At 40.8% G+C, this 27,170-nt stretch overlaps 2 protein-coding genes and 1 long non-coding RNA gene across 8 annotated transcripts in view; 2 read left to right on the top strand and 1 right to left on the bottom strand.

The window, feature by feature from the left end:
• The window catches only part of LOC307212906 (small integral membrane protein 8-like), a 15,812-nt gene extending 8,835 nt beyond the window's left edge, over positions 1 to 6,977 (top strand). For 3 of the 4 annotated variants that reach the window (XM_079970559.1, XM_079970557.1, XM_079970560.1), the window contains one exon: positions 1,095 to 1,234. Coding sequence is in view for 1 of the 4 variants with exons in the window: in XM_079970556.1 (XP_079826682.1) it covers positions 1,095 to 1,189; positions 4,294 to 4,401; positions 5,378 to 5,580; positions 6,440 to 6,860 (827 nt within the window). In the remaining 3 variants the exon portion in view is untranslated. Of the gene's footprint in view, positions 1 to 1,094; positions 1,235 to 4,293; positions 4,402 to 5,377; positions 5,581 to 6,439 lie in introns of those variants that run through there. The other variant, XM_079970556.1, reaches the window with a different exon arrangement.
• Positions 6,578 to 9,343, bottom strand: LOC307212948. 2 transcript variants are annotated; one of them, XR_013837276.1, is made up of 3 exons: positions 9,213 to 9,343; positions 6,814 to 6,937; positions 6,578 to 6,716 (listed from the first exon to the last, which is right to left on the bottom strand). It is a non-coding gene; the product is annotated as an uncharacterized lncRNA (long non-coding RNA). The 2 variants fall into 2 exon arrangements; XR_013837277.1 differs by lacking the exon at positions 9,213 to 9,343 and adding an exon at positions 9,103 to 9,188.
• CFAP206 (cilia and flagella associated protein 206) lies at positions 9,212 to 27,170 on the top strand. Of its 2 annotated transcripts, none has more exons than XM_079970469.1 (13): positions 9,212 to 9,343; positions 11,070 to 11,178; positions 13,971 to 14,054; positions 15,320 to 15,410; positions 16,168 to 16,356; positions 17,862 to 18,020; positions 18,901 to 19,109; positions 20,309 to 20,428; positions 21,334 to 21,532; positions 22,356 to 22,496; positions 23,278 to 23,471; positions 24,337 to 24,480; positions 26,896 to 27,170. In XM_079970469.1, the coding sequence occupies exons 2-13, from the start codon at positions 11,071 to 11,073 to the stop codon at positions 27,124 to 27,126; spliced, it is 1,869 nt and encodes a 622-aa protein (XP_079826595.1). In that variant the 5' UTR covers positions 9,212 to 9,343; position 11,070; the 3' UTR covers positions 27,127 to 27,170. The 2 variants fall into 2 exon arrangements, with proteins under 2 accessions (XP_079826595.1, XP_079826596.1); XM_079970470.1 differs by lacking the exon at positions 9,212 to 9,343 and adding an exon at positions 9,466 to 9,588.

Here is a 27,170-nt window from a genome sequence, read left to right as displayed (position 1 = left end):
GCCCAGTACCACTTGATGCAATGTTCATTCATCGCCCTATAGTGCCAGCTGCTGGAACTGCACCCTTACCACTGTGCTCCATGTTGCAGCTGCTCATGTAGGTGTCTGGTTGGTATGGTCTTCCCTTCTGTTCTTTGAAAAGGAAGAATGAGCATCTGCACTGTGGGGTGGAAATGCAGAGTGCCTGCTTCAACTGGGAAATCGTCTTGCTGGTGAGGGAGTGCTGCTGCTGCATTAGCACAACGTAGGAAGCTGCCTTATACTGAGTCAGACCGTTGGTCTTTCCTAGCTTAGCGTTGTCTATTGTGGCCCTCCAGTAAATTAAACAAGTCTCTCCCAGCCGTATCTGGAGCTGTCGGAGATTGAACATGGGGCCTTCTGCCTGCAGAGCGGGTGTACTACCAGTCAGCTACAAAGATAAGCAGATAAGCACAGCTGGGCCCACCATAGTTACTGACACAGAATTTGTTTGTGCCTGTGTGGGGCAGTTGTGTGCCCTATGGAATTCCTTGGGTTGTGCTACGTGGTGCAGATTGTGGCTTGCTTTTTTAATGTGCAGGCCCAGAGAGCAGCTGAATCCCGCATGCCTACTACGTGTGAATCCTACAAAGGCTCTCCTGAATGGGGCCAATGCATGCCATCACTTCTTGGTGTAAGCCTGATGTTAGTGCTTGCTTGTGTTCTGATGTAGTTCACTTGGTAGAGCATGAGACTCTTAATCTCAGGGTTGTTGGTTCAAGCCCCACATTGGGGGAAAAGATGCCTGCACTGCAGGAGCTGGACTGGATGACCCTAGTGGTCCCTTCCAGCTCTACAATTCTATAATTCTAAGCAGTCAAACCTGCTAGCAAGTTGATCTGGGTAATCATTTTTTACATACTGAAATCAACCCAAGTCATTAAAAATGATGGGGGTGCACCAGCCTTCAGGAAATTATACATGGTTGAATAATATTAAATAAAAATACCTTAAATCTTAAAGCGTCTATCTTAAATGTTCAAGCAAAGGAACAGGTGGCATGCGTAGTAGTTTATGTATAACCTGTAGTGTTTTGTTCCCCAATTGTGGTTGGTTTGTTTTTTTGGCATACGTAGAATTGGGAGCTGACATTAAGCAAGCAGAAGCAGATAGAAGAGAAGCAGAAGTACAACAACGAATTGAAAAAGTGCAAGCTAGACTATTGCTTCAGGTACAACTGTTCTGCTGTCATCGCATTATCCAGTCTGTTGCACTGGGGCCTTTCTGTGAATATTTACTGATGTATAATGCAGACAGCATATTTTACAGGAATATGCGATATATTGGGTGGGGAACCTGTGACTCTTCAGAGGCTGAGGGGCTCCAGCTCCCATCAGCCCTGGACAGCATAGCCAATGGACTCAGGGATGATGGGAATTGCAGCCCAACAATATGGGCTATAACTTGCCTAACCTTGCTATATATGATTACATGAGTTTTATAGGTTTTACAATGTTTTGCTTTTAATGTTTATTTTGTAATCCACACTTTCAAGACTATATTCTTCAATGTGGGATATAAGTATTTATTTACATAATAAAATAATTGAATAAAAATACCATTGTATGGATCAGTTCTGTATTTATCTTTCTGATGTGTTAATTTGGGTATCTAACTCACCAGTGTTACAGATCAGGGTTCAGATTTGCTCATTAGCAACCCAGTATGGCAGGGAATAAAGCATAAGCCAGTGCCAAAGACCACAGACTCATAATTGAACCAAATCAATTGATTTATCGGTACTACAGTGTTTCATTTAAGGCACGTTATTGTCTTCATGTCTGGGACGCGGGTGGCGCTGTGGGTAAAACCTCAGCACCTAGGACTTGCTGATCGCATGGTCGGCGGTTCGAATCCCCGCAGCAGGGTGAGCTCCCGTCGCTCGGTCCCAGCGCCTGCCAACCTAGCAGTTCAAAAGCACCCCCGGGTGCAAGTAGATAAATAGGGACCGCTTACCAGCGGGAAGGTAATCGGCGTTCCGTGTGTGCTGCGCTGGCTCGCCAGATGCAGCTTGTCACGCTGGCCACGTGACCCGGAAGTGTCTGCGGACAGCGCTGGCTCCCGGCCTCTAGAGTGAGATGAGCGCACAACCCTAGAGTCTGTCAAGACTGGCCTGTACGGGCAGGGGTACCTTTACCTTTATTGTCTTCATGTAGAAGATAATGATATTTTGAAATTAGAGCAACCTAAAGATAGAGCAAATTAAAGCAATGTAATACAGCAATATAGTACCTTTAGAAAATAAATTTTCCAAATGACATATAGCATAATAATTACATTGACAAAACAATGAATCAATGTCTTCTTCCTGCCCTTCTAGTTGTAACCTAGAATTTCTAAGTTTTGCAGCATATTAGCATTTTGGAATAAAGTTCATGGTTACCCAGCCAGTGCTGTGAGCTAAGATCTTGTGACCTTTGAAAGCAGAGTTAGATAAACTGCAAGCAGAGAGAGAGGGGGGATTCTTTAACTCAGCATCTGGACTGTGAGGATGCAATTTCCCACTTTATCGCAATTTCATTACTCTATCTTGGAGTAGGGAGAGGGAGTGAAACTGCAGCCCTTGCCTCTTCATCGGCTCTTCACTTAGGACAGGGATGGGGAACCTGTGGCCCTCCAGATGTTGGACTACAACTGCTGGGACTGCTGGGAGTTGGAGTCCAAAACATCTGAGGGGCCACAGGTTCCCCATTCCTGGCGTAGGGCTTGTGAGCCATGACACATCCCAGCACTTGCTTCCCAAAACAGTTCAGTGTTCTGATCCTACATTTGTTTAGGCATTGTGGCTTGTTGTCTTTAAGTTCCTTAACATCTCATTACACTGATGGTATGGTGTTTCCTTTTAATTTTCTCATCCAGGATGCCAAGGTCTCCCATAGACGGCAGAGAAACATGGCATAAAGTTCCAAGCCGCCTTGGTATAGTGTCACAGAAGCAAACTTTTCATCCCTTTAGTGCATTGTGGCTGCTCTCCTGTGTGCTTGACATTGGTTCTGCTGGTGCAACAGGGTCCTGAGTAACACAATCTACTCCTGGGGAAACTACTGCCACCAGCCATGTAGAAACAGCAGCAGCTGTCTTTTCATGGCAGCAGTTGGGAATTTGTGGCCTTCCAGATATTGCTCTCTTCCCTGACCGTTTGTCCAATGGCTCTTGGGCCAGCTCACCACCTTTCCCAGAAAGCTCTGTTTAGGGGTTTTCCACTGGCTAATGCGAATTCTTCTGGTGCCATTTCTGCCTGCCCATTTGGAAAAAAAGGGTTTGGATCATTCTGCCAACATGTTTCTGGTCTGTACCACTTTCAGACTGCAGGTGGGCATGTGCACAGTTGAATGGTTTGCTGTAGAAATAAAATCTCTGCACACAGGTTTGCTGTAAAAAAACAAAAACAAACCCACAACCCTTCACATAGAAAACCTAGACATTTGATGAGGCCCAAAGCCTTCTCCCTGCTACTTCTCTGTACAGTGGTACCTCAGGTTACATACGCTTCAGGTTACAGACTCTGCTAACCCAGAAATAGTACCTCAGGTTAAGAACTTTGCTTCAGGATGAGAACAGAAATCGTGCTCTGGCGGCGCGGCAGCAACTGGAGGCCCCATTAGCTAAAGCGGTGCTTCAGGTTAAGAACAGTTTCAGGTTATGAACGGACCTCCAGAACAAATTAAGTACTTAACCCAAGGTACCACTGTACAGTGGTACCTTGGTTTACAAAATTAATCCATTCTGGAAGCCTGTTCTTAAACCAAAACCGTTCTTAAACTGAGGCGCGCTCTCCCTAATGAGGCCTCCTGCCCTTCCACCGTTCGGATTCCGTTCTTAAACTGAGATAAAGTTCTCAATCCGGGACACTATTTCCGGTTTTGCGGAGTTTGTAAACCGAATCGTTCTTAAACCGGACTGTTCTTAAATCAAGGTACCACTGTACAGGGAACTGTATGGAAGAACAGACAGTTGTGTAAGCTGCCACCTTTAGTCTGGAGTGGTAAAGCCCAAACACAGGTATATCCTCTATTCTGCTGCTTATGATAACTATTGCTGTGCTGCTGCTTTAAAAAAGAAAATTAATGGGGAAATAATAAATATAGGGTGATATCCAACTAAGTCATAGAGCAGACCCATTTAAATTAAGGGACTTGTTGCTTAAGGTCATTGATATTAATGGGTCTTCTTTGACTATGACTTAGTTGGATATCACCCAGAGCGATCTAGCTGATGTGCAGCATCAGAATGTCCTCAGCACAGTTTTCTTCATGGCTATGCCTTGTTTTGTAGGCTGCAACAGAAAGAGAGGATGCTGTGGAAGATGCCCTCAATCGTGCAGCTGCTCTACACCAGCAAGATATTGAAGCCCTTAAAGAGAAAGACGAAAAAGCATTACAAGTCAGTAGTCGTTTTATTTTTGTTTGCAACATCTCAAGAGACAATGCCTTGCATTTGGAGTTGTGTGGGGACGGATTCCCACCAATTGACATCCCCATGTCTGGATCCCTCTACAGTATGTCCTGCACTATTCCCAAAGCCCCCCCCCCCCCATTCTTGGGGAAGGGAGTATGGGGCTGCAGAGGGAAGGGTGGAAGAGGCAGAAAAAGTCCCACTCCATGAACTGAAATCTGCTTTATTTATGAATGGAATTTTGGGTCCAAACCTACATAAACATGCAGAAGCTGCATGTGGCACAATTTCTCTTGTAACAAGTAGGTGGATGGCGGGGGTTGTTCTTGAAAACTCCACTGAATTAAAAAAACAACAACAGCATGAATGAAAATTTAGGGTGTCAAGGTAAAGATTCAGCTGAAACCTCTCTGACATGCAAGGAGGGTTTGTTTGTTTTTTTAGGTGGGAGCAGTGCTTTTTTTGTAGGGGGACGCAGGGGGACACATACCCTTAAACATTTTGTGAATCTAAGTTTGGCCTCATTGAGGGGCAGTATTTCAATATGAGTAGGAAAATGAGAGTACCCCTTAACATTTTTTAGAAAAGAAAGTACTGGATGGGAGAGTTTAAAACTGATTTATTACTGGCATTTTGACATCCTTTCTAGTCTGTGTCTCATTCTATTTCTACACATAAGAGCTGGCAGTAAAACTTTATTTTAGAACTACATTTATCTATTTATTTAAACTGTAAAAGGGCATTTCATTTTTCATAAATATATAAAACTTAAGCGTTCAGTGCACTGGTGAGGCAGTCGCCAGAAAGATAGCCTCATCAAGCTATGTGGCTGAAGCATTTGAACTTACATTTTCTACATCCAAAGCATGGTGCGTTCTTTCTAGGCTCTTCTTGTTTAAAACAGGGATGAAGCAGCCTAATCCCTCCCTTCCTATTCTAATTTGTTTTTCTAACGCTGCTGTAGGAGGCTGTGAAGAACACAAGGATAGAAATGCTTCATCACCTGGAACTGGAACTGAAAAGAGAATCGGAAGCTGCTGAGCAGAGGATGACACACAAACTTCAGCGACTCATGCTGGAGCTTGCAATGGAGAAGTCAAAAGCCGTTGCTGAAGCTAGACAGGAAGAGAGGAACAAAATATCTGGAATGCTTGACAAGCAAAACAAGTACTTCGCTTAACAACCCCATTTCATATTTTAAAACAGGGATGGGGAAACCACTGGACTGCATCACCCATCATCCCTGATAGTTGACCATGCTGGTTGGGGATAATGGGATAATGAGTTCAATGTCACCTGGAGGGATTTGGGCTTCCCATCCCTGTTGAATATAAGGGGATGGGTTTAAGAGAGCTGCACCTGACCTTGTTTGCATCCAGATATCTGCAAATAGAGCGCTTTCCACCACCAGTGTTCCTCCAACTGATCTGCAGGAGCTGGATGTGCACTGGGTGCTTTCAAAAGTGGGATTGGTTTGCTAATGGGTCACTGAGATATTGCAAATGGGACATGGGCAGCAGTAAATCTGGATTAAATTGGTGGGTATTTTGATGCCAATGGCATTGTGAGGATGTAGCTTGTGGTTAGTGAGGAGAGCACTTAAGCACAAGCCGAGGTTCAGGTGACATTCTAAATCAACTCTTAGTTTTTTAAAAGAGCCTCTTTTAGGTTGGGCTCCTCCTGGAAGCCTGCATGTTGATACAGCCCTGGTAAGCCATTGTTGGGCTTGCTGTGATTTGCAAACAAGGCTGATGTGATCAGTGGAGTTAACTCCCTGTTATGTGTGCTGTTGGATAGTACCAGATTTAATAGAATCTGATAGTAAAGATGGGCAGGGTGGGGGTTAGGTCTCCAGAAGTTTTGCTATCTGGTTTCCACCTACAGATTTATTCCATTTTATTGGAAGGCATTTCGCTTTGTCTCCAGCTAAAAGAAATGTGCAGTTCACAAAAGACTGGCTTTCAAATTGCCAGTAATGAAAAATTATGTTGAAGTTATCATATGATCTTTTCTCTCAACCCTCCAGGAAGTTTTTGGAACAATTCCGGAAAGCTGGAGAGATTGCCAACGAAATTTATCAGAAGAACCTGCAGCAGTTGTCCGTTGAGAAAAAATATGAAATGGAAATGGCCTTTAAAATCTCCCAGAAAGAGTTTCAGGAAGAAACTGAGAAACTCATCAAAAACGCAGAAAATCTCCGTGAGGCTCAGTTGGAAGAGGTGTCACACGAGGTGAGCAGGAAAACTGGGGAGATCCTGACTCTTAGCCAGCAACTGGAAAGCATGACAGACTGGAAAGATAGCCTGGAAGCAGAAATATTAGAAACAAGAGAAGCATTTCAGAAATACATTAACCTCACATTTCCACAACTTGCACCAGGGCAAGCAGACTTTATCTTACCATTCAGAAAAGTATCTCAGTTTGTTGACTCTGGTGTAGAAACGTAAGCTGAATGACAACCAGGAAGGAGTTCTGCCTGTTTGCTGCAGCCATCCAGTCTTGCTGTAGAGGAGTTGCTTAACTGCTGGGGAAGGAGAAGAAATAAATCCATCTTCTCTCACTAAGGTTTAACTGTGTGCCTGTGTCTATATTTCCCTTGGATAACTCATGAACTCCCCTGTGACTCAGACTGTGAAGCTGTGCTCTTTGAGGGGTGGATGGAGAATCTTGCTTCTGTATACTAAAAGAGAGCTGCTTCTGAAAAAGTTAGGGAGCACGGATGTCTCAATTTGAGCCCTGAAACTAGCAAGCGTGCCTCTGGACATGTGCAGAGAGCCTATCCCACCTTGCCATGGGGTTAACTATAAGCTGCCTCCATACATATTTTATTTGAAGATGATATACTGCCAACTCAAGAAGGGTGGCTTCTAACAACTGCAAGCCCCAGCACCTTAAAAAAAAAAAGTGAAAGGGGATGGAGGAGCTAGCAAATTGCTCCTGATTTACTGCAACACATTCTAAGGCTATGTGTACCTATCATAAAGGTGGCAAAGCTATGGACCTCCAGGTGTTGCTAGACTACAACTCCCATCACCTATAAGCTCATTGGTCTTGCTGGCCGGTGCTGATGGGAATTGGAACACAATCAGATATAGGTGTGCCCTATTAAAGTGCATGGAAGTGTTGAGGCACAACAAATCAATCACCCCATGACTTTGCAGTTAGGAAGGTGATGTGGAAATGCAGTGAAAGATGCAGAATAATGATTGATGGACACAAAATGAATGCTCTATAAGCTCAATAAAGAGCAGACACTGTATAGTCTCTGCATCAGCGAGGCTCGGGGTGAGGTCTTGTCATGTGGCAGCCCAGGACCTACATACACACTACCCAGGCTTGTGCATCGAGAGTTCACTGCTGTGCTGCTAATGCAGCAAAAGCATGGGAGATCATGGTTACCAGCCTCTACAGCAACAGCAGTGCTGTGGTTCTCCAACCGTTTGACTTCACCCCCAAAGGTGTACCCCATTGTCTTTTGAGAGAAGGATGCCAACAATGTTGTCCTGTGAGATTGTCAAAAGGATCAAGTAGACTTCATTAATTAGCATACAAATAGTGTTCCCTTGCTCCGTGGATTCACTTTAGGAAAGTCCTCCCATAGGCAGCATGCCGAAAACAGTTCTCACAATCTCGTGTGGCTCAACAGTAACCAGTGTGTCCAACACAGTAGTTCCACAGTAGAGGCTATTAAGAGGGGTGCAGAAAACAGCTTTCAAATGCCTCTTAGGTGGATTTGGGAAGTCACAATCTCTTGAGTTTTGTGTGTTTTAAAACCTAGCACATAGCTGCTAGGACGAGATGCTGCTTTGAAGAACATTTCTCCAGCAAGAGCGACAAAGAATGACAGGCTGGCGATGCATCCTCCAACAGGATGGGAATCATGCTTGAAGACCCCAGTGGGCTATTACGACTCACACCGTGTCCTGTGGGATGCAACCATAGGCATAGCCAGGGGGGACAGGGGCAGCTGCCCCCCCATCAAGTAAAACAATTTGTTGTTGTTGTTGTTGTTTAGTCGTTTAGTTGTGTCCAACTCTTCGTGACCCCATGGACCGGAGCACGCCAGGCACTCCTGTCTTCCACTGCCTCCCGCAGTTTGGTCAAACTCATGCTGGTAGCTTCGAGAACACTATCCAACCATCTCGTCCTCTGTCGTCCCCTTCTCCTTGTGCCCTCAATCCTTCCCCAAATCAGGGTCTTTTCCAGGGAGTCTTCTCTTCTTATGAGGTGGCCAAAGTATTGGAGCCTCAGCTTCACGATCTGTCCTTCCAGTGAGCACTCAGGGCTGATACATTTGATCTTCTTGCAGTCCATGGGACTCTCAAGAGTCTCCTCCAGCACCATAATTCAAAAGCATCAATTCTTCGGGGATCTGCCTTCTTTATGGTCCAGCTCTCACTTCCATACACCACTACTGGGAAAACCATAGCTTTTACTATACGGACCTTTGTCAGCAAGGTGATGTCTCTGCTTTTTAAGATGCTGTGACCAATCCGTCGGTCCTGCTCCCCCTCAAAAGTCCTGCCTCCCCTAACCAAGTCCTGCCCCACACCAAAAAACAAAAAAAAAAACAAAACCCTGGCTGCGCCCATGGATGCAACGGGTGTGTGTATGTGAGAAACAGGGGAGGACAGTGGGCTAGGCAAGCGTGGGGACAATAAGCTCCGCGGGGGAGAGGCAGGAGCTCACAGAGGTCGGGAGGTGGGCTAAGTCCCCCAGCGAACACGTGTGCGCCCATTCCGAAGACCGCTGAGCCTGCCCTAAGCCCGCGCCGCCTCCGGCCTTCTAGCTCCGCCTACCTCAGAGGCCCCGGCGGTCTCCATGGAGACGCGGCTCCTCCACGGAAACACTACGCGGGCGCTTCTTCCCTTTCAGGGGCCGAGGAAAGGAGGCTCCGAGGGCGCCGCGTGAGGCGGGAGGGGAGAAGCAGGTAAATCTCCGTTCTCGTCGCGGGGCGGGGCGGCGGCGGGGGGGGGGGGGAATACTACTGTTATTTACAGAGACGGGAGAGCCAAGGAGGGTGGCGGGCGGGGAGAGTTTTACTGGAGCCAGGCGAGCGGGGTGGCAGATCACATATTGTTAAATTCCTTCAAGAGGGTCGCCAGTATCCCCTTCCCCCATCTGCTCAGGACTCTGGTGCTTTTCCTTGCTATAGAGAACAAAGAAATTACACAGGTGAAGTTTTCCCACTGCTGCACTTCTGGAGGGGGGGGGGAAGAGAATTAAGCACCTGTTGAATTTCTTCATGTCTGCCACACAGCTGAGGGGCAAAGGAACACCACCAAGCGGGAGGAGAAAGGGAGGGACAGAGCACTGTTTATACCACAAATAATAATAATAATAATAATAATAATAATAATAATAATAATAAATTTGTATACTGCCCTATATCCGCAGGTCTCAGGGCAGTTACAACATAAAATCACAAAACAGGTAACAAAAACAACCCAATAAACCCACACCCCTCCCCAACATTTAAAAAGGGCATGGGCTGTAATTAACTCTGGAAGCCCAAATAATGTAATGTGGAGCCCAAGGACGGGACACAGCCAGGCAACTCTGCCATGAGTGCCAACATTTTTCTTGTAGCTGTGTAATATTTTGGCTTAAATTGCCTGTTGTTGCTTCAGTTTTCTGTACACTGCTTAGATATATTTTAATCCATTAAGCAGCATAATCAAAATCAAATGGTAGCTGTGTAAAAACACAGCCCATGCCCCCTTTTAAACGCCTTATCACAGAAAGGGGCATACACAGCTAGGGAGTCAGGAATTCTCACTCTTGTCACTGATATCACAGTGGTGGGGAACCTCAGACCCATGTACCAAACATGGCCCACCAGGCCATTTTTAGGAAGTCATACCCACACATCCCACACCTGATACCATGCATGACATCAGATGTGGTATGGGTAAAGGTGGGGCTCCAAAGGAACCATCAGGAGCCAAAGTTCCCGGCTGTTCCTTGGATCCAGCAAGGCACGCTCCCATCCACCCATCTTGTTTACATAATCTGATTTTTATTATTATTAATCACATAAACATCAATATCCATAACAATGAATAAATCATAGTAAATATTAAGATATACATATACACAGCAAATAAGGTGTGTGTGTGTGTATATATATATATATATACACACACACAATCTAGCTCTTAATTATAAGTTTAAGAAAAAAGGTGGAAGAGCGGAATAAGAACATGTAAAACACAAAAATAATTCTAATTTCATCTCATAAAATCAGGATTATCTATTTTATTACATCAACTTGAACAAAGGTTTTTTGTGTTTTTTTTCCAAAAGGCAACTGATAAAGTTAAATGCCATAGCTAGTTCACATGAACAAGGCCTGATACATTTTAGAAATACATAAATTGAAGCCTTCCATGGCTTGAGGCATGCTCGAAAAGAGTGTCAAGCATGCCTCCCTTTCTCTCAAAAATGCACAATTTCAAATCTTAATTAAGATACAGGTATGTATAATCCCTAACTAATGTATTATATAATATATTGTTTCTTTATGCAGAAGTAGGCAGCTTCCTGAAAACTTAAAAGATTGAGGAAGTTTCAATTGAACGTGCAATCACAATACTGTCAGTTATTCTGTGAAAAAAATTGTAACAACGTGAGCCCTTCATATCTTGATAATGCAGAATGACTCACTCTCAAGCTGAAAGTGTCATAAAGAATATCATCCGTGAAATAGGACAAGAATGTGCCATGAAAGGTCAAACTGTATCAGAAACTCTGGTAGCATTCATGGTAAGTGCAAAATACACAATTTGCTAATGTGCTTCATTTAAAAGCTCTACTTCTAGCAGTGTTAGAAACTGAAATATGAAAGCTAGGAGCTAAATGGCACCTTAGACATAGGTTATGGGTGCCACAACAGAATGTCTAGGCACGCTTTTTTAAACAAGAATACCAAGCTGAAAATGAATGAACTGCAGCTAAACCTATCAGTTTGCCTGACGCTGCAGCAAACTCTTGGAAATCGAGATGGGGGGGATTTCTCCTCTTAGGCCCTCAGCGCCAGCAGTGGCAGTTTTAATCTGAAATCTTAGATGCGGTACTGTGCCCAGAGCTCAGAATCTGCTCACATGAATGAAATTCCCTGTCGCAAAATGCGCCTAGAACAATGGGAATTTCAAACGCTGCTTTCTAGTCATGTTAACATGTCACTCCTGTGGCATTAAAATAATGTTAAAGAAACAGAACATCACCAAACATGATTGTCTTGGGGCTAAAATGCACGTACAGTGGTACCTCGTGTTACACAAGAGTTATGCAGGTAACCCTTGGAACTCTAGAACCCATGGACAACTAAGGAAGCTGAACGTGGAAAGGTTCAGGATACACAAAAGAAGATGCTTTTTCACGCAGCACATAGTTAAACTGAGGAACTCACTTCCAAATGAAGCAATGAGGACCACTAACCTGGATGGTTTGAGAAGAGTATTCATGACTTTCAATGGTTACTAGCCACAATAGCAGTGCTCCACCTCCACTTGCAGACTGGGAAAGACTCGTTGCTTCTTTTTCTTTTTTTTAATAATATTTTTATTCATTTTCCACAAAAAACAAAAAAAAACAAAAAACAAAAAACCATTTTTATACAATCAATTCACATTTTATCACACATTCATCTCTTTTTTTTTACTTCCCTCAGCTCCTCTGCCGATCTTTCATTTGCATCAATATTATTAACGCATTTCTTAACTTAGTATTGCCTTTAGATATCTCCTTCCCTCCTCTTATTTTCTTTTTAACAATATTCCTCTGTTTTTCACAGAGTCTCTTGAAAACCAACAAACGTTATCTGTTCGTCACATATGCCTTTCAGATAATCTGTAAATCTTCCCCAGTCCTTGATGAACTTTTGGTCTCGTTGATACCGAATCTTCCCTGTTAGTTTGTCCAATTCTGCATAATCAGTCAATTTCAGTCTCCATTCTTCCACCGTTGGTAATTCTTCCTGTTTCCATTTTTGGGCCAGAAGTATTCTCGCTGCTGTAACTGCATATTGAAAAAGCTTACAGTCTTTCTCACTTATCTCATTTCCTACCAATCCCAGTAAGAAGGCCTCCGGTTTCTTAATAAACGTATATTTCAACATCTTTTTCAATTCATTATATATCATTTCCCAGAAGCCTCTCACCTTTTTACACTCCCACCACATATGATAGAATGTCCCTTCTTTTTCTTTATATTTCCAACACTTATTACATGTTGTGTACATTTCAGCTAGTTTTACTGGCATTATATACCATCTATATACCATTTTCATCACATTTTCCTTTAACGCAGTACATGCTGTAAATTTTAGTCTTTCATTCCATAATTTTGACCATTCATCATATTGTATATTATAACCAAAATCTCTGGCCCAATGTATCATTACCGATTTAACATCTTCATCTTTTGTATACCACTCCAGCCACATTTTATACATTTTAGACAAAATTTTATACTCATTATTCAATATCTCTAGTTGAAATTTTGATTCTTTTTCTCCATATCCATACATTTTACAGTCTTTTTTAAACATTTCACTGACCTGATAGTAATGCAACCAATCATAGACAAATTCTTTTACTTCTTCATAGGGTTTCATTTTCCATTTCCCCCCTTCTTTAACTATCAATTCTCCATATGTTATCCACCTCCCCCTCATATTGATCTTTTTTACGCTCATCACTTCTAAGGGTGAAATCCAGTGGGGGAGTTTAAATTCCAAAATATTTTTATACCTGTCCCATACATTTATTAACGACCTTCGGAAGATGTGATTTTCAAACCCTTTATGAATTTTCTTCTTTTCATACCATATATAGGCGTGTCAACCAAATCTATTATCAAACTCTTCCAGATCCAACAATTCTCCATTTTCTAATTTAATCCACTCCTTTAACCAGCATAAGCAAGATGCTTCATAATATAGTTTCAAATCTAGCAGGGCAAAGCCACCTCTGGGAAAGACTCATTGCTTCTTGTACTTTCCACAGTAGTACACCTACTCTAGCATTTTGCTTCTTGAGCTGGGCAGGTAATGATGACATTTGTACTTACTCCCCCAAATTCTGGGAATGAGGCCCCTATATTTGTTCTCTGGAGCTCAGAACCACACTTCTCCAAGCAATGTTTTAAAGGAGGCTAGAACTGAGAGCAAAATAAAACCTCATACTGGGTTGCTTCTATCCAGTGCCACCATAAGGGCTGTACCTCTGGGGCTCTGCTCTATATTTTATTTAATAGAATGATAAATTAACCACTCAACCATTTATTGCATATTTTAAAATCATTTTTAGTTCCCATTGATTTTGATAAAATTTCCAAGTAAGTATGCTTGCTAGGACCAGGAAGTTAGTCCTCATGCCTATTAAATTAAACTGGGAAATGACATTTAGTGGGGAAACCTTGAGCAGTTGGGACATTTAATCTGTTTTATTCTGCGGTTGTATTTGGCAGTAATATATCTTTAAGAGCACAAGATAAATATTTAACTGGAAGCCTGGTGTTTTTTCTTTTTGTTTTCTGTTTCTTTTTACTTATAGGTGAAAGCTGTTGTATTGGATCCAAGGAATGGATTTAATGTGGACAGGACCCTTACAAAGGCTGATGTGCAAAAACTTATTAAGGTAATATTGTGAATCTAAACATTTGTTTAACTATTTTTATACTGATTTCAATGAACTTACTAAGACTTATCAACAAATTAAAGCAGTCTTTCAAGCAACTCATGAAGTCTGTGGGAATTAAGCAGCCTTACTCAGGATTGCAGCCTAAATTATTGTTTTGTGTATAGTGTTTACCAAATTAATAAAAACCTATGTTTCAGACCACAAAATCATTTAAAGCCGATGCTCTCAGAGTCATCTAAAGCCACATATCTCTCAGTGATAAACCTTTGACTGCTGTCCATTTTCTCATTATCCGTTGAAATCTCCCCCAACTGCTTCTCCAAACCTGCACAATTGGATCATAATTTTGTATACCCAGTTGATGAACACAAAATATAACGTTTGATTTAAATGTAATGGAAATTTTGCGAGCAGATGACACTTAATGCATTCAGCCGTAATAAGTAGAATTTAAAATATGCCTCACATAAATGGCTTTATAAGCACAGCTACATACATATATCATTGCCTCAAACTGTGATACATGCCCTTTTGAGGTGTGTAGGACACCTGAAAGATGAAAATGCTTTGTTCTAAAGAAAGCCTCCTGTGTGTGATTTTGAGGTTGTTAGATATGTTAGATAGATTTTAAGAAGGTGGTTAGACTAGTTCATTGCCACTAGTGAACTAGTATTTCATGCAACAAATCTCTCTGTGTGTCCGCAGCCTAGTGCTGCTGTATTATGCAGCAACAGGCTGCATGCAGTGGTATATGAGACTGCTTGTGTAGAAGGGATTATTGGTTTCAAGGCTGAGGGCTGCATATTTGCTGCTTTAGAGTGTGTTGAGCTGCTTGCCTCCTCTCTGTATTGAGAATGAGTAGCTTCATGAAACTATGTGCACCTCAAAGTTCATGCAGCCACCTGGAATCAGACAATAGCAAAAAATCTAATCCATATTATTCAACTCCACACAGCAGTCCACTTATTATGCTATTTAGGAACAAGTAAATTACAAAAACTATGAACGTTTTGTGTCTTGAAGCTACATTATGGCAACACAACATTTTGTTCTTGCAGTGGTGCTTCTCATCCCCTTAATTTGTTTTCTCAAGTAATGTTTAAGCAAAGGGCACCTTATTTTTTAAAACTATTAAACTGATGGATTCTGTTTCACATGTATAAATTCTGTAGCATAATGTTTCCAGGTGCCCAACGGTAATATTATTTTAATAATTAGTTAAGGGGCTTGAAATAACTTACATCAACATTTTCTCTTTTTAGCTTTCCATTGAAAGACTGCTTGACACAAGCAATCCATCCCTGGACACTATTAAGATGCAAGTTTATTTTGATATGAACTATATCAGTCGAGGTAATCAACGTGTGGAGTAATTTAATGTGAATATGGTGATGGTACAATCCTATGCATGCTTATTCAGAAGTCACACTGTGTTCAAGAGGACTTGCTGTCTAGTAAATTTACATGGGATTGCAGCCGCAATGTATCTATTCTTGCTACATGTGAAAACTTATATTACTGTAATACAATGAAACAGCAAATCCAATAATATGTGAACATGCTAAGAGATGCAATCTATAAGGAGGTTATAAATTAAATTGCCTCTTTAAAAAATATTCAACATTTACTTAACATTAGAACAGTTAATATTTATTGTGCATTTAAAATCCTGGAAGTGCATTTGTGGTTTTTTAAAAGTTATATCCTATACCAAATAAATGGAACCGATACATTCCACTGTCTCAATTTACCTACAGCTGAGTTTGTGCAATTATGTTACATAGTGCAGTCCTATGTGTGATTACTTGTATGTAAATCTCAGCATGATCACTAGATAATGCCTTAGGATGGCAGCCCTAAGGTATCAGAATGAGAAGAGCATGGGAGGATTTAAGCATGTGAAATATGGGCATTTTCAACTAGCTAAGTTGAAAGTCTGTTGATGCCTATGCATGTCTTTTGGCTGTCTGTGCCTTGGGGTTACAACTGATGTGTAACTGAAAAACTATCAAGTCTAATGAAATCTGCATCACTATGTGGTCTGCTGAAGCATGCAGGTGGTGCCAGTGATATAACTTGCTTTTGTATCGTCCTCTGTGTTTCCTCTTAGTTGAGTTAATCAAGGAACAGCATCGTGTTTTGGATTCTCGCCTTGCTCCAGTGGGCAGAGAAATTACAGATAGCCGTGCTCGTACCAGAGAGGAATTGGAAAGTGTTTATCGAAAAATTGTCAGCTATGTCCTGCTGCGCTCTGGCCTTGGATCCCCTACAGACATCAAGGTCATTAGAGAGGCAACTGGTTGGTAACTGTTTCAGATATATGCTGTGAAGAGTTTTGCCAATATGCACTTTACTGTGGTAGTCATTGCATAGGAACTGAGCAACAAGCGGTGGCTAGTTGGGGGACTGTCTTTTTACTTTCTTTTGTTTTGAAGTATTTGTATGCTACCTTTGTGCCTCAGTATGTACCTGTGGCAGTTCACAGCAAATCTAGAAACAATCCAGAGTATGTATACCTCCCCGGTAAAAAAATTCAAAGAAAACACTCAAAAGCACGTATACAAATATCTGCTCCAGATAGCAAAACCAGTCTGAGAATAGAACATAATCTGAGAGCCAGAAAAAGACACTTCACATATCCAACAGGCCAAATGCAAGCAACCATCCAACCCTTTCCTGAAGATATGGAGATCTTCTGAAGCAGCATTCAACACAGCAAGAAGGGATGCAGACAGAAGGACACAGCCCCTGTGCTGTGTATTAACCAAGTCACAAGTATTGTGTCAAGGGAGCAGTGGTGGGGTTCTTGGTACTTGACAACTGCCCAAGCTGGCCATTCACCTCCTTACTCACTGTGGCCATCCGTTCAAACTAATTGTGATAAGGGCATTATACTATTCTGCATACAAGATTCTATACCTGAGATTCTAGGTAGTTCATGCAGAACTTGTAGTCTGGTTGTCTGCTTTAATGCCTTGCACAACTCCATACTTCCCTCCAAGCCTCCATCCCCCTGATGATATTCCTTGACCACTTACTCTTGCATGTCATTCATCTCCATCCTAATCCCTCCTTACACTCTTCAGGTCCTTAACCCCCTCAGTCCCCAAGTCCAAATTATTCAGACTCTTACCTCTTGGAAGGAGAATTAGTAGCGCAGAATTAGCAAATGTCTCCCAATGGCCTTATTCACTGACATTTATACTGGAGGGGGAAAGTTTGTTAAGAGTCTCTAAATTCTGTAGAGGCTCTTGACACACTTTTTTTTTTTAGAGAGAGAGGGGGGTGGGGCAGTTTAACACATGTAGCTTTGTCCATAACGATTTCAGTTTATGTTGAGTGTTAGTTTATTGATTATCCTCTTCAGCCGTCATAAGATTTAGCATTTTATAGCTCTTGGTAAGTTAAAATACTTTGTACTTAACTATGTCCAGAGGAGGGGGGGGGCATGCAAAGGGGGCTGCAACAGGAAGAAAAAGATTGAGAAATTCCCATTCCACAAACAGAACATTCACAGTTCTTAGGATTCAAGACATGATTTCCAGCATAGTGGGATCTCAAATGTGAATAAGTATCTTACTATACTAGGGGCGTTTCCATGGAAAATCCAGTAGGATACACCCACACCAGTTACTTGTTGGTGATACCTAAATGATTGATTTGCAAAACGAAGCCCCGACTGGAAGCAACCCAATGTGTACAAATTGTGGTTTCGTCCCCTCACCTTTCTGTTTTATTTGATGTTACAGCTGTTGTCTGCCTTTTTTTTTTTGTATGACATTTTCCACATTTAATATTTTACAGCTGCCCTGCAGAGTGTCTTCCCTCAAACAGAACTTGCTGCTTTCCTCTCCCTTTCAAAGAAGGAGAAAGAGAGGCAGCTGAAGGAGCTCACCATGATTGTCACAGGAATTCGGCTATTCAACAAGGAGTGCGGGAAGGGAGGAGAAGGCATTGATGAGTGTAGGTATATACTAGTAGGTGCTAAACTTGATGATGTGTCTGCATTAGCCATTTAAGCCACTTTAAAATGTGCAAAAATGCTCAGTGCTGGCTGATCACCAGTAGTCCCATCTGAATTGCTTCATGCAAATACAGCATTTAAGTTGATCTTCCAAATGAGATGTGATAACATGCTATTCAGCTGCAGGTTAACTTTACTGAATATCTTCAAAATTGATAATCTGTACTGTATTATCTATTAAAAACTCTGTTAAATTGGCTTGTTGTAAAGCCTTTCATAGGATTTGTATATATTTATATAAAATAGAAAGCCGTGTTAGCCCCCTGAGAGAAAAAATAAATGTTTTTAGTCTCACCATGAGACTAACTTTAAATAAGTTTCGTATTAGAAAAATAGTGTGAGCTTTCAGAGGTGACAACATACTACTTCAGATGCTTATTTTTGGAACTAGGAGAAGCAAGGTGGAAAAGTCAGTTAACATATGATAGTTTATTGACTAAAACACAGTACTTTTAAAAGGTTATTGACCCAAACCAGGATCCAAAGATGCCACCAATGTGTGCTTAAGAGTCCTTTTGCAGATGCCCAGTCTTGTCTGCAGTCATTCAATCTATGTTGGATGCTCTTCTGAGGTTCTCTCAGTCCTCAGGAGAGACCTTTCAGGGCATGCAAGGGGCTTCAAGTGGAAGGGAACCCACAAAAGCCTTGGTGTGCTCATATGGAAGGCTCCATGCATCTCTTCGGATGTCAGCCCTGTTTATTTTAGACAGAAATAGGTGGGGAAAATGCTTGTGGTTAGTTACTGAATTTGAGGTTGGCATGCTTAGTAATTACTGCCATGCCCCTTCTATATGTTTCAAACCAACCCTGTGTCAACAGTACCAGCTATTCTGAATGAAGCTATCCCAGCAGCCAACCACCATATAGAAATAGAACTGCAAGCTTCCAAGGATTTGGCGTACCAATACACAGCCTTGATTGAAATGATGCACCTGAGTCAAAATGCTGAGATAGAACTTAAAACGACAATGTTAAAAGAAGTCCTGTACAACGTGAGACAACATGAGGCTTTCCTCTGCATCATTCTGGTAAGATTGTTTTATACTTTGCATCCCTTCTAGAATGCTGGCATATACATTGATTGTGCCCGTAAGCTTTTTGTATACTTATAACTACGCTTATTAAATTTATATACAGTATTGCCCTTCATTTGAAGATCACAGATTTTTATGTCGCAGTTTGCAACATAAAAAATAAATTAAAAACCCAAATACAAAACAAAACAAAACAAAACAAAAAACCACCTATAATCCACCCACTCCCCTGAGACATTTAAAAGGCCACAGACTGTTTAATCAGTGAATGGCCTGGTTGAAGAAGAATGTTATCGCTTGGTACCTAAAGATCTGTAATGAAGGAGCCAGGTGAGCCTTCCTGGGGAGAACATTCCACAAACAGGGAGCCAGCATAGAAAAGGCCTGTTTTCATGTTGCCACCCTCTGGACCTCTCATGGAGGCTTCAGTTGATTATCATTCCTTTGGTACATATCTTTAGACACTAGGCAAAAACATGCCTCTTCTCCCAGGCCTTTGGCTAATTAAACAATCTGTGGCCTTTTAAACTGTGGCGGTGGGGAGTATTGTTTTCGTTTGTCACTTTGGTATGTATTTTTGTGTTCTTATATTGCAAACTGCCATGTGATCTTTGGATGAAGGGCAGTATAGAAATTGTATTATTATTACTATTATTATTATTATTATTATTATTATTATTATTATTATTATTTTATTATATTAATTCACCTCCCTGGCACAGCCAGCTGCCCCCTCCCAACTATGTTGCCACCAGATGAAGAAGAGCCAAGTGGGGAGGGGCAAGTTCAATTTAAGAAACCAACTTTTAGTTGGTAGAGAATTGTACAAGATTCCAAGTTGGACTGAACTCTCTTTCGTGCACTTTGGAAAAGAAGTGTCATTCTCTGCAGTACATGGCAATATAGGAGTACATGTCCAGATGACTGAGAATCTAATTGGAGATTGTCAATGTGTGTGTGTGTATTCCATCCCGTATTTCATTTAAAGAGCTCAAGATGGCATACATGGTTCTCTCCCTGCCCCTGCTTTGTCCCATTATTTATCCTCACAACAACCCTGGGACTTTGGTTAGGCTTGGAGATACTGACTGCCTCAAGGCCACTCAACGAGCTAAGGTAGATGTGGTAGATTCAATGAACTGTGGAAATGTCCTGAATTTCCATTGGTAATCTGCTGTATGCTGTCTTTTCAGTCTGATGTGATCACATGTGCACAAGAAGTTGATATGATGCAGAAGCAGTTTGCAGCACAGATGGAGCACTTAAAAAGTATTGTTCAGGCAAAGACAGCAGTGCCTACGTCTCTGGTTTATGTAAGTTCCTAAATTGCTAGAATGTAAAAAGGACTAGCTTGTGTTTGTGTGCTGAATTAGTGACACAGACCTCTTTTACACCGAGAGACAGAGAGAGCCTGGATCCTTGCCTTTCTGTTCAGCTGGTCCAAGGGAGTTTTGAGCTTCTTGATAGTGCTGAGAGAGGGGTCTTGACCCTCCCCTCCCCTCCCGATGTTTTCCCAATTTCAACTGCCCCCAGGAACTATTATTTGCTACATACAACAAAGCATACAGGTGCCCATATGATACCATAGAGCATATTGGGGTGGGGTATTCAGATTGGGAAAATAATCCATTACAGGGACAGGGGAGAATTAACCCACCCAGCATCTTCATGCAGCTTTATTTAAAACAAAAAACCCTGCAGGACATCAGATCTCCTGTCATTGTAGCAAGTTTGTCTCTAGGATTTTACACAGAGCTGCTAAAAAAGAAAGTACTGTAAGTTCTGTAGGTTTGTACAGATTTGTGGGTTTGTACAGAGCTGCTAAAAAAGAAAGTACTGTAAGTTCTGTAGGTTTGTACAATTTAACAGCATGAAAATTCCCTGTTCTCTGTTTAACTTTCATCAGAGGAATCTATTGCTTTATTGTATGCAAGGAGTATATATCCTGGCACTGTGATAGTCTTTGGTCCTATGCTGTGCTAGAAATAACATAAAGAAATCAGGGATGCATGTTAAGGAGAGGAGAGAGTGTAAACATTCCTTCAAAAATCCTTTACAATTAAAATTGTTAGGGTTTAAGATCATGAATTGCACCCCCTGCTTTTGTCTCCTCACCTGTGGAGTATATATAAAGAACAGCAGACTACATATTTTTGGCAAGCAGGCAGAATAATTTTGCAAATACAACTTCAATTTCTTTGTTTTTTCCCCCTCCCAGCCTATATTTATTGCACTTTCTAACCTTTGGACCAGTTTTCAAGACGAGATCCTGGTGCTGAGTTTCCTCAATAACTTGACTATCAATCTCCAGCAGTTCCTAGGAGCCCACTCAGTGATTTTTCCAGAAGATGTGATGGAATCTCTTCTTGAAGATATTATTGTAAAAACTGATGAGGAAAGGTTAAAAGAAAGTGCTGGTACTAAAACCATAATTATGCATTTTGAATTAATGTATGAAGTCTATGGAATACTCTTGCTACCTTCAGATTCTTAGCCCTTTGAGAGCTAGAGCTTCCGTTTTATTGCTAAATAAGTGTCATGTGCCATAAAAACCACTGAGCCTCTTACTGATTGGAAGGTTGGCGGTTCGAACATATGTTCTCTGGGTTGCTCTCAGAAAATTAAAATAGAAAAAATAAAATGCAGTATCAGAACCTCCTGTGCTTCAAACTGTTCCTAGGCCACACTATAGCCTCATCTTTCTAGATGAATTGTGTTATTGTTTGGGGGGTGGAATATGTTTTAGAATAAATGTTTTGTGAGCTGTTCTGAGGGCCAATATTGTGGATATAAGTAATAAATAAAAGTTGTCCTGAACCTTCCCACCTAATATGAAATACTAGATTATTCAGTACCTCACTAGGTACTTGTGCCATGGGATTCAGTGGTCTCAACCTTCCCCAGTAACCATGTGTATACATGGGTATGATCTGGGGTGTTTCTAGGTGGGACCTCAATGTTGCAAATGGGTTATTGAGATACAGCAAATGGGTCCTTCGCAACAGGTTTTTAACATCATATTCCCCCCCAGAAAGGGAACATCTTGATTAAATGCTGGGGGGTGGGGGAAATATACTTTGTCATTTGGACACCAACAATATTGTGTGGACATTGCAACTAATAATAATAAAAGAAATCTGCATGCATAAGCAATTTTCTCCTGCAATAAATACCTGTCTGGAAGCACATTTTCTGATACTGAAAATATATCCTAAGCTGCTGGTTTTTTTTATATTTCAGATAGCAAAGTAAATCCCGCTGACTTTACCGTAGAAGAATGGCTCTTCCCAGAAACCACCATTAATTTCAGCCAAGTGCAAATTCAGTACCATGGGTTTTGTGCTTACACTTTTGCCATGAAAGATGGTCTTCTTATCCCAGGTTTGCCATTTGTAGATAAGTCCCGTTTGCTTTTTAAGAGCATTCTTACTGCTTCATATTATGTTTTAAGTTGCAGACTTCCTTGCTTTAGTTTTATAGAAGTTTGGTGTATAAATAAAATAAAAATACCTGACATATAAGGAGCTTGCCACCCAAACTACTGGGGCTTGGCTTAAAAATGGAGATGGAGAAGAATTTGAGGCAGTAGGAATGTGGGGGGTGAGGAGGGAAGGAACAGTGACAAGCATTTGGTAGGCGGGAGATAAATCTGAGGAAGGGAATTAGAAAATTGGTATACACAGTGATCGATGGTAGCTGGGACAGAGAAACAATCGAAAAGAAGACATATCAACAAGACAAACGGGCAAAGCCAATCAGTGCCAGAAAGAGATCTATTGGAGACTAATTCTCTTGGTTGGAGAGAAGAGGGATGTCGGAGCCTCCACTGCTTTAACAGCACCCTGTTTAGAATTCCATTCAAAGCATAAATTTGTATTTGTTTGTCCAGCAAAGAAACTAGAATTTAACAGTGCAATTTTTAAAAGGGTATTACTATTTTTACTGATGTAATCCACATCATGCAGGATTAGCTACGAAATACTTGAGTCTTGTTCTTAGTTCATAGAAAGTGATTTGCTGGGGGAGAGCATGATTTAAAGTTGACTGAATTTTCAGACAGGTTAGACATTAGAGCCATTCTTAATTTCAGAAGTGAAAACACTATAATCTGCATCAGGAATGTCATGAAGAAATCCTGTGTTATTTTGTGCTTTGTTGTCAGCGAACCTTGCTGTTGGAATCCTGAAGTTTCGGGAGAAATACTATGCCTTTAGTTCCAAGGAAGCGGCATATAATTTTGCCAAGAATCCAGAGAAATGCGTTAAGATGATTGCAGAAAAAGCAAAGGAATCTGCAGAGCTTATTCAGCTGCTTGAACTTCATCAGCAATTTGAATCCCTTGCCCCTTATTCTCAGGTATTCAACATATTTATCCTTTACCTATTTAGGCCACTCCAAGAAAGCTTCATTCTAGAGAAAAGCCAAATAAGAGGCAATATGATAGAATCTACGCATAGCATGGAGAAAGTGGATAGAGGAAAGTTCTTCTCCCTCTCAAAATGTGTAGATATCCAAGGAAGTTGAATGTTGGAAGATTCAGAAGAGATAAGAGAAACTACTCCTTCACACAGCACGTAGTTAAACTATGGAGTTCTGTCCCACAGGAGGTAGTGATGTCTGCCAACTTGGATAGTTTTAACGGGAGTAGACAAATTTATAGAGGACAAGGCTATCGGTGCCTACTAACCACAATGGCTATGTTCTTTTTCAACTATTGGATGCAGTATGCTTCTGGGAACCGTAGGAGAGGAGAGTGTTCTTGTGCTTGGTCCTGGTTATGGGCTTCCCATAGGTTTCTGGCTGGCCACAGTGAGAACTGGATGCTGGACTAGATGGGCCATTGGCCCGATGAAGCAGGCTCCTGTGTTCTTATGCTCCAAAAGCAATATAGCTACCATTTTAATAATACAGGAAGTTGATCAGGAAGTAACTCAAAGAAGAGGTACTTCTTAATGCATAAGGTTGGTGCCACATTTCTTGTTTTGGCAGTGTCTTGTCCTTACTAGTTCATTGAGGGTTTAGCTGCAGTTAGCATGGGGAATGGCACAGTTCCAGAGTGGCTTGTGGTAGTTGGATGCATTGGTTCAGTACACTCAACACTCCAAACAGCCCCATCTGGAAGTGTGCTAATATATCTTCCCTTTTAGTTTTTATCTAATGCTTGGTTGGAAGGTGAAATGTGGAAATAAAAAATAGCTATTCCTTTTTGTTGTTGTTACAGATCAGAGCCAAAGACAAGAAGAGTATGAAACCCATCACAAAATGTGACACCAGTACTCAGACGGACGTCCATATTTTGCCCCCAAATATTGTGAAGAACTATGAGTGGAATGAATGGGAACTGAGAAGAAAAGCCATCAAACTGGTTTGTGTCGACATGATTTGAGAGACTAGTTCAGACAAACTACAAATAACTACATTATCTCTCAGATCTTTTCAGACTTAACTCCATGCATTTGACCTTAAATTTTTTAGCCCCTCCATCTTTTGTTCTCAGCTTTGTTTGGAATAGCATAGTGCAACATTCATGCTGAAGCTTTTGCTTTGTTACTTTTAAATGTCTAAACTTCCCTTCATCGTGTCTGGGTGGTGTACAATAATGATAATATAAATAAATAAATATATAAACATCACATATTCTTCATAACAATAAAACTGACAGGTAACAAACCTTTGAAGCAAGCAGTGGCAGTAAAATGAATTAAAATGCCTGGGCAAACAAAAAGAAGACTTGATCTTTTTTTTATTATTATTAATTTTTTGAGAAAATTTTTCTTTTACAAATTATTTGAACACAATCATATTCCATATATTACAGTTTCTTTTTTGACTTCCCCCCGCTCCCCCCACAATCCTCATACTTTTATATTTATTCCGCATTTCCTTTATAATTATATTGCCAGTTTATAAATCTTTACAGCTCCTTTCCCTCTTACAATACCCTTTCTCTTTCACATAGTCTCTTTAAATCCAACTAGCGTTGTCTGTTCATCACAAATATTTTCCAGATAAATCGTAAACTTTCTCCAGTCCTGAATGAACTTATGGTCTTTCTGGTATCTAATTTTCCCTGTCAGTTTATCTAGTTCTGCAAAGTCCATCAATTTCCGCCTCCATTCTTCCAACGTCGGTAATTCCTCTTGTTTCCATTTTTGGGCCATTAAAATTCTTGCCGCAGTCACTGCATATTGAAAAAGTTTATAGTCACTTCTATTAATTTCTCTTCCTGTAATTCCTAACAAAAAGGCTTCTGGTTTCTTCACAAACGTGTATTTAAACATCTTTTTCAACTCATTATATATCATTTCCCAGAAACCCTTTACTTTCTTGCACTCCCACCACATATGGTAAAACGACCCTTCCCTTTCTTTACATTTCCAACACTTATTACATGTTTTGTACATTTTTGCAAGTTTAACGGGAGTGATATACCATCTATATACCATTTTCATAATGTTTTCCTTTATCATCATACATGCAGTGAATTTCATATTTTCCTTCCATACTTTTTCCCAATCTGCTAGTTGTATATTATAACCAAAGTCCCTGGCTCAGTGTATCATAACCGATTTGACTTCTTCGTCCTTTGTTTGCCATTCCAATAGCATTTTATACATTTTTGACAATACCTTGTAATCATTATTTATTATCTCTTTTTGGAATCTAGACTCTCCCTCAATATATCCCCTCTCTTTACAATCCTTTTTAAACATTTCATTTGTTTGAAAATAGTGCAACCAATCATATACACATTTTTTAACTTGTTCATATGGCTTCATTTTCCATTTCCCCCCTTCTTTAATGAGAATATCTCCGTAAGTCATCCAATCCTCTCTCATATTTATCTTTTTAACACTCATGACCTCCAGTGGGGATAACCAATGAGGTACATTCGGTTCCAAAATATTTTGGTACCTATCCCATATTTCTATTAGGGCACCCCTAAAAATATGATTGACAAACCCTTTATGAACTTTCTTCTTCCCCAACCATAAATAAGCGTGCCAACCAAACCTGTTATCAAAACCTTCAAGATCCAATAACTTATTGTTTTTTAATGTTATCCAGTCCTTTAACCAACAGAGACAAGATGCTTCATAGTAAAGTTTCAAATCTGGCAGGGCGAAGCCACCTCTTTCCTTCACATCAGTTAGTAACTTAAATTGTATTCTTGGCTTTTTGCCCTGCCAGATATATCTTGAAATCATTCTTTGCCACTCTCTGAAGATCTTTGTCCCTTTAATTATTGGAATCATTTGAAATAAGAACAACATCTTTGGAAGTACGCTCATCTTAATTGATGAGATTCTGCCCCAAAAAGATAATTTCATCCTACCCCACACTTCGAGGTCTCTCTTTATACCGTTCCAAATTGTTACATAATTGTTTTGATAGAAGTCAATATTTTTTTGGGTTAACCATATTCCTAAATATTTTACCTTCTTTGCCACTTCCATCTCTGTTTCTCTTTGCACTTCTTCTATTACACTTTGATCCATATTCTTCACCATTAATTTGGTTTTCCTTTTGTTTAATACAAACCCAGCCACCCTTCCAAATTGATCAATTTCTTTTATGACTTCATTTAAGCTATTTGTCGGGTCTTCTACCGTAATTACCAGATCATCGGCAAATTTGATCAGTTTATTCAATCCACCCTTGATAAGAAAGTATAAATCATTTATAAGTCTTTCAGGCAGTGCAATCATTTAACATAATCTCACATTATGTTAAATGCAACTGTGATTATTCTTTTATCTTTGTTTTTTTTTATATTCAGGCAAACTTGCGTCAAAAGCTAACTCACTCAGTGCAGACCAATCTAAGTCACATGAGAAGGGACAACTGCAGCCAGGTGTACCCACTGAAGGATAATGGCACACAGACCAAGCGAGAAAGCAATACTAATGTACCCAAACCTCAGATTTTCCTGGCTGGTCTCCGTGGAGGAACACCTCCAACTACCCGCATGATCAAAATCAACTTAACAAGAGCAGTTGATGAAACATAAATGACAAGTCCTTCAATAAATGAACTTTAAAAACAAAAAACAAA

This window comes from Podarcis cretensis, assembly GCF_951804945.1.
Source record: "Podarcis cretensis genome assembly, chromosome: 3".
NCBI classification, from domain to species: domain Eukaryota; kingdom Metazoa; phylum Chordata; class Lepidosauria; order Squamata; family Lacertidae; genus Podarcis; species Podarcis cretensis.
The sequence above is the reverse complement of the archived record's forward strand: the minus strand, read 5'-3'. Positions and strand labels throughout refer to the sequence as shown.